This window comes from Silurus meridionalis, chromosome 18 (assembly GCF_014805685.1).
Source record: "Silurus meridionalis isolate SWU-2019-XX chromosome 18, ASM1480568v1, whole genome shotgun sequence".
Lineage (NCBI taxonomy): Eukaryota > Metazoa > Chordata > Actinopteri > Siluriformes > Siluridae > Silurus > Silurus meridionalis.
This window is the reverse complement of record NC_060901.1, coordinates 19,813,303-19,827,404: the sequence shown is the minus strand read 5'-3', so window position 1 is coordinate 19,827,404 and position 14,102 is coordinate 19,813,303. Positions and strand designations below refer to the sequence as shown.

General features: G+C 42.3%; 2 protein-coding genes across 8 annotated transcripts in view; both read right to left on the bottom strand.

Annotated features, from left to right (window-relative positions):
* prr5b (proline rich 5b (renal)) overlaps nucleotides 1–2,058 on the bottom strand; it is a 14,503-nt gene extending 12,445 nt beyond the window's left edge. Inside the window, exons 1-3 of one of the 7 annotated variants that reach the window (XM_046872821.1) lie at nucleotides 1,944–1,967; nucleotides 1,277–1,400; nucleotides 588–645 (exon numbers count right to left, since the gene is read on the bottom strand). The gene's annotated coding sequence lies outside the window, so the exon portion shown is untranslated. Of the gene's footprint in view, nucleotides 1–587; nucleotides 646–809; nucleotides 872–1,276; nucleotides 1,401–1,797; nucleotides 1,817–1,939 lie in introns of those variants that run through there. The other 6 variants (XM_046872822.1, XM_046872819.1, XM_046872824.1 and 3 more) reach the window with 6 other exon arrangements.
* LOC124401667 (paired box protein Pax-2-like) lies at nucleotides 580–13,895 on the bottom strand. Its single transcript, XM_046874098.1, has 7 exons — nucleotides 13,766–13,895; nucleotides 13,630–13,689; nucleotides 13,196–13,326; nucleotides 12,673–12,888; nucleotides 12,286–12,355; nucleotides 2,002–2,171; nucleotides 580–645 (listed from the first exon to the last, which is right to left on the bottom strand). Exons 1-7 carry the CDS (start codon nucleotides 13,893–13,895, stop codon nucleotides 580–582), a joined length of 843 nt encoding a protein of 280 aa, XP_046730054.1.
* Between the last annotated feature and the right edge of the window lie 207 nt (nucleotides 13,896–14,102).

The window sequence follows — 14,102 nt, the reverse complement described above, 5'->3', positions numbered from 1 at the left end:
TGGATGGTTTTAACTGAGCCCCAGTGGGAAAGTGGAGGCAGAATGTCTCTGAGGCCCTCTAGTGGCTGAACATTACATTTCCACTAAATATATTTGAGATTTGCCTTCTGTCATTTTCTCTCAAACTTATTTCCATAATGCCAGCTAGCTAGCAGATAGGAGTACCATGGCTTTGTTGTATGAAACCCAGAAGAGGTGACAGCTGTATGATCATTAATTTTGAATATGAGTTTGGATCTTAAGGTTTTAACTGGAATGTCTGCCCTAGGAAGAAAAACCAGGAACTCGTAAAACCATGAGCCATGAACTGTGGACAACAGAGTCTGCCTTTTTATCTCTATTCATTAGGAAACACACCACTGAGCCACAATTTTAAAATCTAAACATTTTATTCTCAATGAGTGGAAATGACTGAGCAGACTTTTTATTTCTACAATCTTTAAATTTGACTGATCACTTGAAGGTTGTACATTTACATGTATGTAATGTTTGTTAATGTTTAATGAATCGTTAACAACTAACAATATTGCACTCAACACGCTGAACACGTTTTTTTGGTCTGGTTGAAAATATTGCAGGTTACTTACGTCTGTTGTTCTTCCTGGTGAAGATTTCAGGCGGATTTGAAGTTTCTTGGTTCTCTACCTATAAAAAAAAGTACAAATAAAATGAAAAAGTTACAGAAGATATTTATTATCAGAAGAAATTCTTAGTTGTGTCTAATGTTAAAATATTTGGTTTAAACTGTGAAGTAAACAAGTGTGACCATCAACATATTCAATATGTTGTTATGACCTAAAATCAACGACCTGTACATAATAATTCAGTAGCAGAAATATTAGTTTGGATATACAGAGAACGGCTTCATGCTCGCTATGAGTCCTAGCAGGAAAAGAAAACCAGGAAACGCTCTTCAATCTTTACCCCCACACACCCCCCACCCTCCCAGTGTAATGTGAAGGAAATATTTGAAAACACGTTTTTAAAACCATTAACTGAAATGATTGAACCCGTAAGCAACATATCTGTAATGAAGAAAAACTAAATAGAGTGGAGAAGCGATTACACAGAGTGCTGAAAAGAACCTTCAGTAGAAGACAACCATTTAAACCACAACCTTCTTCTGACCTGTGTAACATCTTCTACATCTTACATTCATAATTTTATTTTAATTCAATATTTTTAGAATCAGATCAGTAAATGCAGCTTTAACACGACTATAATCACAAACATGCAACATTAATTCAGGGTATTTCACAGGATTCAGAAGTTTCACCATTTCTACATGTAGAAGAAATCGTGGGATTTTCCCCTCTGATTTTCTCTCCCCTGGTTCCCTCCCAGCATTCAGGGCTCACAAGCTTCCAGCTGGAGAGAGTGAAGGCCACCACACACTTCCTCTGAGACACATGAAGACAACCACATCATCAAACTGCTGCTCATCCTGGTGTTGCTTTTTCTTTCATTCACATGGCTAAACTCATCTGAAAATACTTCTGCGTGTGATAAGCAAAGTGGCAGGTGAGAACAACGACCATAATCCAGTTTATAGTCCTGCAGCTCCCAAAAAGTATAATCCTGCCATCACCTCATGTGAGGAGCGTAAAATGTGGTGCATTCATTCATCTGACTGCAATATACAAAGTCCCCTAAATATATTATATCTGTACTCTAGTCATTTGCAATCTGTCATGGCCTCCAGTCTCTGCGTTCCTCACTCCTTCATCCTCAGGTGATCTGGAGATCATCCTGGTCCTGATCCTAACCCTGAACCTGACTGCAGTCTGTCTTCATTACCTGTGAAGTTCTGACCACAAGGGATGATTTCAGGAAACAGGTATCAGTCCTGCAGATTTACTCTACACAAGATCCTGAGATTACATCAGATCAGAATGGCATCTGCTCTCAGATGGATCGAGTGGAGTAGATCTATCCGCACCTACCCAGTTTTCTCCTTCTTCCCATGCAGCTCTACATGTTCCACAGTTCAGCGTATCTCACCTTCAGTCCAGCGCGCGCGATCGCTACCTGCGAGCTCTTAAAGCGCGTGCGCGTGTCCGTGCAGGCGGAGCGTACCTGTGTGCGCGTGTCCGTGCGCGTGTCCGTGCAGGCGGAGCGTACCTGTGTGCGCGTGTCCGGGAGGTGATGAAGGTGCAGGGTGAAGGTCGAGGCTGAGCTCCAGTACACAGTTAAAGTTAAACTTATTTGTGTGTACAGTAAATTAGACCTCCTGCATCATCTTTTAAGCTCTTTCACAGGAAACTCACTGGATGACTTTGAGGAGCTTCAGATCAACACTGATGGGAACTCACTCACCTGCTCAGGCCAGGATCCGTCACACCAAGAACAAACTCTAACTGAATGTGTTCTCCTACACGCACATTTATTACTATACTTATTTGTTACGCACATTTTCAGGCGTCTGAAACTCTCACACTGTGTCCTGATCTACAAGATTATAAGTGTGGATGAAAACAGATGGGAGTGTACAGGGGAGAAATTCTAATCAATGCCTCACTGCACAAAAGGAGACCCTGAAGCCTACAAATACTCACTACACACCTCACCACACACCTCACCACACACCTTACCACACACCTCACTACACACCTCACTACACACCACACCACACACCTCACTACACACCACACCACACACCACACCACACACATCACCACACACCTCACTACACACCTCACCACACACCTCACTACACACCACACCACACACCTCACTACACACCTCACCACAGACCTCACCACACACCTCACCACACACACCACACACCTCACTACACACCTCACTACACACCTCACTACACACCACACCACACACCTCACCACACACCTTACCACACACCTCACCACACACCTCACTACACCTCACCACACACCTCACTACACACCTCAGCGCACACCTCACCACACACCTCACTACACACCTCACCACACATCTCACCACACACACTCACACACCTCACTACACACCTCACCACACACCTCACACACACCTCACACACCTCACCACACACCTCACCACACACCTCACTACACACACACCACACACCTCACCACACACTCACACACACACACCACACACACCTCACCACACACCTCACTACACCTCACACACTCACCACACCTCACCACACACCTCACCACACATCTCACCACACACCTCACTACACACCTCACTACACACCTCACTACACACCTCACCACATCTCACTACACACCTCACCACACCTCACCACACACCTCACTACACCACACCTCACCACACCTCACTACACACCTCACACACACCTCACCACACCACACACACCTCACTACACCTCACCACACCACACACCTCACCACACACCTCACTACACACCTCACTCACCACACCTCACCACTACACACCTCACTACACACCTCACACCTCACCACCTCACACACACCTCACACACCTCACCACACTACACACCTCACCACACACCACACACCTCACACACTCACCACACCTCACCACACCTCACTACACACCTCACTACACCTCACTACACACACCTCACTACACACCTCACCACCACACACCTCACTACACACCTCACCACACCTCACCACACCTCACTACACACCTCAACACACACCTCACCACACCTCACTACACACCTCACTACACACCTCACTCACCACACACACACCTCACCACACACCTCACCACTACACACCTCACTACATACCTCACCACACACCTCACTACACACCTCACCACACACACACACCTCACCACACACCTCACTACACCACACCACACCTCACCACACACCTCACTACACACCTCACCACACCTCACCACACCTCACCACACACCTCACCACACACCTCACCACACACCTCACCTCACACACCACACCACACCTCACACACCTCACTACACACCTCACCACACACCTCACTACACACCTCACCACACACCTCACTACACACCTCACCACACACCTCACTACACCTCACTACACCTCTCTACACACCTCACTACACCTCTCTACACACCTAACTACACACCTGACCACACCTCACTACAAACCTCATCACACACCTCACTACACTCCTCACCACACATCTCACCACACACCTCACCACACACTCACACACCTCACCACACCTCACCACACATCTCACCACACACCTCACCACACACCTACTACACACCTCACCAAATACCTCACCACACACCTCACCACACACCTAACTACACCTCACCACACACCTCACCAGACACCTCTCTACACCTCACTACACCTCACCACACACCTCACTACACACCTCACCACACACCTCACCACACACCTCACCACACCTCACTACACACCACCACACACCTCACTACACACCTCACCACACACCTCACACACCTCACCACCTCACACACCTCACCACACACCTCACCACACACCTCACCACACACACCTCACCACACCTCACTACACCTCTCTACACCTCACCACACCTCTACACACCTCTCTACACACCCAACTACACACCTGACCACACACCTCACCTCACTACACACCTCACCACACACCTCACTACACTCCTCACCACATCTCACCACACACCTCACCACACACCTCACTACATCTCACCACACACCTCACCACATCTCACCACACACCTCACCACACACCTACTACACACCTCACCAAATACCTCACCACACACCTCACCACACACCTAACTACACACCTCACCACACACCTCACCAGACACCTCTACACACCTCACACACCTCACCACACACCTCACTACACACCTCACCACACACTCACTACACACCTCACTACACACCTCACTACACACCTCACCACACACCTCATTACACACCTTACTACACACCTTTCTATACACCTTACTACACACCTCTTTATACACCTCACTACACACCTCACTACACACCTCACCACACACCTCACTACACACCTCTACACACCTCACCACACACCTCTCTACACACCTCCCTACACACCTCACCACACACCTCACTACACACCTCAACACACACCTCACCACACCACACACCTCACTACACACCTCTCTACACACCTAACTACACACCTGACCACACCTCACTACAAACCTCACCACACATCTCACTACACTCCTCACCACACATCTCACCACACACCTCACCACACACCTCACTACACATCTCACCACACCTCACCACATCTCACCACACACCTCACCAAATACCTCACCACACACCTCACCACACACCTAACTACACACCTCACCTCACACACCTCACACACACCTCACACCTCACACACCTCACTACACACCTCACCACACACCTCACTACACACCTCACCACACACCTCTCTATACACCTAACTACACACCTCACTACACACCTCATTACACACCTTACTACACCTTTCTATACACCTTACTACACACCTCTTTATACACCTCACTACACACCTCACTACACACCTCACCACACACCTCACTACACACCTCTCTACACCTCACCACACCTCTCTACACCTCACTACACACCTCTCTACACATTTGACTACACCTCACTACACACACTCACTCACTCACACACTCACTCACTCACACACACACACACACACACACACACACACACACACACACACTCACTCACTCACACACACACACTCACTCACTCACACACACACACACACACACACACACACACACACTTCACTACACACCTCACTACACACTCACTCACTCACTCACACACTCACTCACTCACTCCTCACACACACACACACACACACACACACACACACACACACACACACACACACACACTCACTCACACACACACACACACACACACACACACACACACACACACAAACACACACACACTCACACACACACTCACACACACACTCACTCACACACACACACACACACACACACACACACACACACACACACACACACGGTGGCTTTCACTGGATTATCAGGTTTCTCACTTCAAGGGAATATCAGATTAGAATAAACATTACAATTCTATTCCCTGAATATATATGTTTATTTGACACAAATCCACTTCCTGTATGTTATTTGTATTTCTCTGAGGAATATCAGATTATGACCCTGTGTGTGTTTCGCTCTAAAGAGATCAGACTGGGCTGGAATTTTTGGAATGTCCTGTGATGCAGAAAGAGTTTCTAATGAGGCGCGGCAGGAAACTGGAGCTGTTCTGTATTTAAACTTTAACACCAGCTGAATCTGAAACAAACCACAAAATATATATTTTTTTACATCTAATTATGAGCACCATGTCTCTGTTCCACACACACCCTGCATCTTGTGTAGAAACGTAAGTGTTGTGAAAACATTTCACTTTGTCATTCCTGCCCTTTTTATTACAGGTCACCAGGTGTAATGTTTACAGAGATAACATTCACATCGACATGACCGTGTGTGAACATGGAGCATTTTCCCCAATGATTCTTAAATATATAATTGCGAATGACACTTTGACACACTTGCACACGTTAGAGTCACGTGAGTGTAAAGTGCTGTGATATTGACATTAAAATATGTATTTAGTGAAACATTTTTATTAAATAAGATTAGCTCTTAATAAGAGTCTATTCAAGGCCTATCTCACTTTACAGCACAAAGAAACAATAAACGCTGCAGGCAGAGTGCTCTCTCACACACACACACACACACACACACACACACACACACACACACACACACACACACACGAGATGGTGATGGGAAATAGGCAGGTTAATTTACACCAGGTCCTTCATAAAATCCAGGCAGCATGTTTCTCACACACACATTTAAGATCATGTGTGTGTGTACTGAACTACAACAGTTGTAGAACAGGAAATTGGTTGCATGTATTTTTAGGTCAGGTTTTTATCTGCAAATAAAATATTGTAATATAACACATTTTATTAGGAACACCTGCACATTTATGCTGTAATGCAATCAGCCTACTAATTCAGGTTACTGATAAAGGTCTCCACATGTCCTTATTCTTTATATTTTAAACTGTAGAAGATCCTATCTCAGGGAAGAGTAAAGTTCTGAAACTGCTGGATCATTAATTTATTTTGGACCCATCTCCGGCCTCTTCCAGGCTTTTGAAAGCCTCTCTTGTACGTTTCCCAGGTTCCTGCTTAATTCACTCCATTCCAACTGCTTTAGAATAATCACATTTGCAACATAAAGTAAAAAAACATTTTGTGTTTGCGGTGTTTTTACAGGTCAGGTCACAGTGGATTTACACAGCATTGTTTTGGGATTTATTTGGACTGAAGTCGGAATTTAAGGTATATTGAGTTAAGTATTGCTAACTGGTAGCTTTTACTAGGTTTTTCTTCGCTTATTTCAGCTTACGCTCACATTGGTTCCAAGAGCCAATATAACTGAATAGTTGGAAGTCCAATTGTAACTAATGAACATAATGATATTTTACTTTTAATTTATTTATTCGTAAACAATGTTGACTAAGTCATGTATATTACTCAAACAAACTAAGTGATGCTTTCAGCCAAAACTAATTTTGTTTAACAGTTTTACATTAAAACATTTAATAATTTTACAATGTTTTTACTTTTTACATTTTTTTAATAATTTGCTTTCCTTTGTTGTGCATTTGGCCTGACCACTTAATTCACCAGGATTTTGACACATATTTCTAGCACTTCAGCATAATTACATTAATTATAATTTCCAACAATTAATAATATCAGGCATGGAGAACAGAAACACGGTGGTGGTCGTGTCAGCATGGGCTTGCATTGTAGACCTTCACACAACTAAGCAGCATTTCACTTCCTGAAGAAGAGAAGGGAGAAACACCTAAAACACACAAAACAGATGGAACAAGCTGCTAGATACCAGGAGAAACCTCACAGAAGAATAATAAAGCAGTTGAATGCAGAGGGCAGTGGATTTCTGTGTTCTCTTTTCACATATATAAGAAAATAAAGACTGAAATTTAGATTTTTTAATTTTCAGGTTTTGCTTTTAAATAATTCAGTGATTACTTTTCCAGTATTTTAGACTGTATGTTATTAAATTAATCTGTCCATGCACAAAAACACACTGTAAACACATACTGTAAACACACTGTAAACAGACAGACACACACACACACACACACACACACACACACACACACACACACACTGTAAACACACTGTAAAAATAGTTTAAACACGCACTGTAAACACACACTGTAAACATATACTGTAAAACACAATGTAAACACACACACACACACACACACACACACACACACACACACACACACACACACACACACTAAAAACACGCTGTAAAGACACACTTTAAACACAATGTTAAAACACACTGTAAAAACACACTGTAAACACACTGTAAACACAACATTTTACACTATGTGTTTACAGTATGTGTTTGCAGTGTGTTTACAGTGTGTTTTTACATTGTGTTTAAAGTGTGACTTTACAGCGTGTTTACAGTGTGTCTTTACAGTGTGTTTGTAGACACACACTGTAAACACACTGTAAACACACACTGCAAACACACTGTAAACATACACTGAAAACACACTGTTAACATACACATTGTAAACTGTAAACACACACAGTGTAAACACACTGTAAAAAACACACTGTAAACACAATGTAAACACCCACACTGCAACCACACTGTAAAAATACTTTAAACACATATACTGTAAAACACACTGTAAACATGCACTGTAAACACCCACTGTAAACATATACTGTAAAACACACTGTAAACATACACTTCAAACACACTGTAAACTGTAAACACACACACACACACACACACACACACACACACACACACACACACACACACACACACACAGTAAACACACTGTAAACACACTTTAAACACACACTGTAAACAAGCACTGTAAACACACACACTATAAACACACACTGCAAACACACTGTAAACATATACTGTAAACACACTGCAAACACTGTAAACACTCACACTGCAAACACACTGTAAACATACACTGTAAACACACTGTTAACATGCACTTTAAACACACACTGTAAACATGCACTGTAAACACACTGTAAAATATACTGTAAACACACTGTAAACTGTAAACACACACACTGTAAACACACACTGTAAACACACACTGTAACACACACACACACACACACACACACACACACACACACACACACACACACTGTAAACACACTGTAAACACACTGTAAAATATACTGTAAACACACACTGTAAACACACACTGTAAACATATACTGTAAACACACTGTAAACTGTAAACACACACACACACACACACACACACACACACACACACACACACACACACACTGTAAACACACTTTAAACACACACTGTAAAGACACACTGTAAAGACGCACTGTAAACACACACACACACACACACACACACACACACACACACACACACACACACACACTGCAAACACACTTTAAACATATACTGTAAAACACCCTGTAAACATACACTGTAAACACTGTAAACACACACTGTAAACACTGTAAACACACACACACACACACACACACACACACACACACACACACACACACACACACTGTAAACACACTGTAAAACATTAAACACAATGTAAAAACACACTGTAAACACACACACACACACACACACACACACACACACACACACACACACACACACACACACACACACACACACACACACTGTAAACACACTGTAAACACACTGTAAACATACACTGTAAACACTAACTGTAAACACACTGTAAACATACACTGTAAATACACACTCTTATTAATGCATTGGAATGCAATACTAATTTCCTTTGTATTTTATAAACAGTACTCTGAACATCATTCTGTATCAAAGAGCGACACAACACCAACACAAACACAATATGAACCATGTTTGGAGATAAACATGTCCATCTGATTGCACTGTTTACCCACAAACTTTGTGTGTGGAGCGAAGCTGGAACTACAAGAAGACTACTTCTGGTAGAAAATTGTCCCACTCCTGATTTGTATCAGCCGGCCTGATGCCTGCAGCTTTAATAACATTTAACTCGGCTATGCTGTTATGTAAATTGGCCCACACACTCAAGGAGAAAAGGTGAAAATCCACATCAAGCTTTTTTTTCACAGTTTTCAATTAATATGGTTTGGTCACCACCCTTAAAAAATTTTAATTCAAAGACATTCCAACGTCTACTCCATTTATCTTTAGTAGCTACTTTGTCCTGGTCAGGGACGATCTGGAACCCATTCTGGGACCGCAATGAACAATGTGGAAAATACAGAGGAACATGAGCAGATCATTGTGCACACACAATCTGACCTGAGGGCAATTTAGTGTGTTACTGGCATTTATTTAGTATTCCAGGGTTTATTACAGCCACTCAGGGATGGTGTATCTGTGAGGTTAGAATGCTCCACCTGGTCCACTGCATCACCCTGCTTTACTAAAGAACTCAGTGTAAAAAATGTATTAAATAAGTGGAAAAGAACATTTACTCTTACATATTTAATGCCTTTTTATTATTATTATTATTTTTATTTATAATACTGTGTTCAGAATGAACTATTCCTGGTTCTCAGAATTCTCAGAATAGCATATATGGTCATATCTCAGTTTGGTTCATTTAGTTGATACACAAGGCCACAATTTCATTGGTGTTTTTTATTTAATCATTTATTTTAATTACTTATGGTGCTAATGGTGATTGTAAATTGCACAGTTGGATTTGTTGACAGTCATAATATATTCCATCCAGTAGTTCTGTGTGGATAAGGGGTGGGTAATAATATTGATTTTTTCCAACATCATGCTATTTCACGCTATTATGCTGTTTACACGTGATGGACAGTTGTGTATTTTTGTATTATTCTATTTTTGTAAGCGGTGTGTGTTAGACAATAACGCTGATTCTGCTGCCCTCTGCTGTTACAGAGGAGTACTTCCACCGTCCCCTGTGAAAAGTCTCATCCGATTCTTCTGTACAGCTCAACTAATATAATCTCAAACTGATCTGTATAACTCTACTAATAAAATCAAATATACTGTCCAGTGAATGAAGGGTGAGAAGCCCATTCTGTAAAACAAGTCGATCTGTTTGAAGTTTCCTCCATTCCGTGAGGAGCCAAAATCCAACCTGTGGTCACATCTGAAAAATAATTACACTGGTTTCCAATGCTATGGACAAGCGAAGAAGAAAGTCTTGTCTGATGAACCAATGAGATTCTGTTGTCTGAACAACTGGTTGATGGCAGTGACCTCCTCTCTGAGAGCCAGTTTGTTGGTGGAGATTCCAGGCAACATGGCTCTGCCAGACCTGAGGGACAGTCCATGTGGTTAACTGATGTAGAACTTGTCACTATAATGCATTTATTTGTATTTGTGTGTTTTAAAACATTTTGATAAGATGATGAATGTAGATATAGTTGATCTTAGATCTTTCTAAAAGATTGCTGTTAGAATGCTGACAATTGACCTTAAGAAAGTGTTTATATTTCACCCCTTGTAACCAGTATTCTTCAAAATGTTTTATTATCATGAGACATCAGCTGCTTTTTGTTAGTAAATAAAATGTTAATAAAATTCTTGCACTATGACATAGTGAACATCAACCCAATCTCACTCTCGGTTAGGCCAAGTCCATTTTACTGTCTAATCCCACAATCCTGAACCTTTAGAACATGGACACGCAAACACACATGAATAGTGCTGATCTCTCACATCAATGCTGCACTGCATGAACTGCATCAGCTACCCACTGGTCCACAAACGTGGTGTTGGTAAAATAATGGATTTATTATTTTCATTCTGTACTGATACCCTTTTTTACTTTCCTTATTAACAGTGTAGCCTGAGAAACGCTAACAGTGTTTGGTTTGGAGCCTTGGAATAGCTGCTATCTGAAGTCACAACACAACACCCTGAAAATATGGGCTGAAATTGTATTTACTTTATAAGTATTCAGACAAATAAGTATTTGGGTTTGGGATTTTATCTTTGAGTCTTCTTTTATAAAAGAAAAATTTGTGCAGTTCCTCCTGGTTGATCCGTTCAGACTCAATCAGAGTGGATGGGTAGTTTATATAAACTGTCATATTTCAACTTCATCACCTCATTCCTGTCGCTGAGAAGCTAAACCGCGGCTATGGCATTAGCAGTTAATGGCAGTTCCTAGAGTAAAAGGAATGAAGTAAAAATGTGACTTGTCTAATGATTGTGTTCAGTTTGGTACCTTCATGCGTGTGCTGATCCGTGTGCCAGTTGCTCTGAATCTTCTTCAGTGTGCGGTTAATAGAAGACACCTGCATGTGTGTGGAAGGAATTCAGAAGTTTACATGAGATTAAATGTCTATCAAAACAAATGGTTCACATTAGATGAGTGTTCAGCAATAACCTGGTTTTCATCTCTACAGAATGCAATGCTTCTTGATCATTACATTCCTACACACATTCTAAATATGGTTTCAAAAACACTATTTTTGTTGATTGTAAATCTGACATTATTTACCAGATGGTAAGATCACCAGTGCTGAGCGCAGCAGGACCTGAACCTTTTACTGAACTCATTTGTGAATCTACTGTTTTGCATTCAGTTTATAGAAGAAAACTTGGAGCTCACACTAGGAACTTTGTCAGCTCTGCACACATGTTCAGCTGAGAGCTTGTTGCGGATCTCCCATGCACAAAGGGTTGGACTGGAGCGTTTGTACTGCACGATAGTAGAGATCACATGAGGAGTGAGGAGCCGTGGTCTGCTGCCTCCACTGGCTTTAGGGACCCAGAGTCCAGTGCAGCGATACCAGCGTAAGATCTTACTGACGCATCCACTAGACACCTGCAACATTACAGTATGACATTCCATTATCACCTCAGCTGCATTTCCAAAGTGGAAACTGAGCTGCTGAAGAAACACCTACAGGCTTCATGCACTGCACAGCTTCACATTTTTCCTGCTTTACACACTCACCACATCCAGGAACTGTGTAAAGTGATTGATGTTTAGTGATTTAATTTGCAAGAGGAAACATTTGAAATGTGCAGATGTTCTCAGCATTGACTAGACCACAAGTCCACATCTGGATTTAATGAGCTGCAGTAGTTTATTTTAACCTTCACATTTAATCTGTGAGTGCTCCTAGTACCTTGAGAATCCTGGAGATGTCACATGGACGAACACCTTCTGATGCCAGCTCTATCATCAGCTTCCTTTTATATGCAGGAAGAGGACGACCATTCACAAACCTTCCTCCAAGCTGATTCAGGCTACCTTCCTCTGAGGGAAACACACACACACACACACACACACACACACACACACACACACACACACACACGCACACACACACACACACACACACACACACACACACACACACACACACACACACAGTGATGTTTACACTGTGTTCATTACAGATCATAGGTTCATTTCCATCACTTCGTTCTGTCACACAACAATAAGTAGAATAAGGATTATTATTATTATTATTATTATTATTATTATTATTATTATTATTATTAGAAACTTTACACTTGCAGAATGTTGAAATGGTACCTGAGGTTTATTATCACTAACCTTCTTGTGTCTGAATCATGTCTATGCCGCACATCGCAGCTGCCTCGCGCGCGGATCCAGCTGCTGATACACAACAAGTTCCTTTAATTTCTCTGCGCTTTTTATAGTAAATATAAACAGAATAATAACTCCTCACCTTGCCGATACTCCTGGTTCCCTGAACAGACAGTGGTGTGGGTTGTGTTGTGCGCGTGCCCGTTGCGCGCTGGTGAGCAGGGATGTGCACGTTTCCCCAACGAGCCTGCATGTGTCGCGCGCTCCTTCATCACCTCAACGCTTCTGATTGCAGTGCTGCAGCAGCGCCCCTTTAATATACTCACCACACACACACACACACACACACACACACACACACACACGCACACGCACACGCACACGCACTCGCACACGCACGCACGAGCTCTCACCAACATCTCACTTCAGGCCATGAGCTGAAGATTTTACCGGTGGAGTGTGTGTCCAGAGTGTGTGTC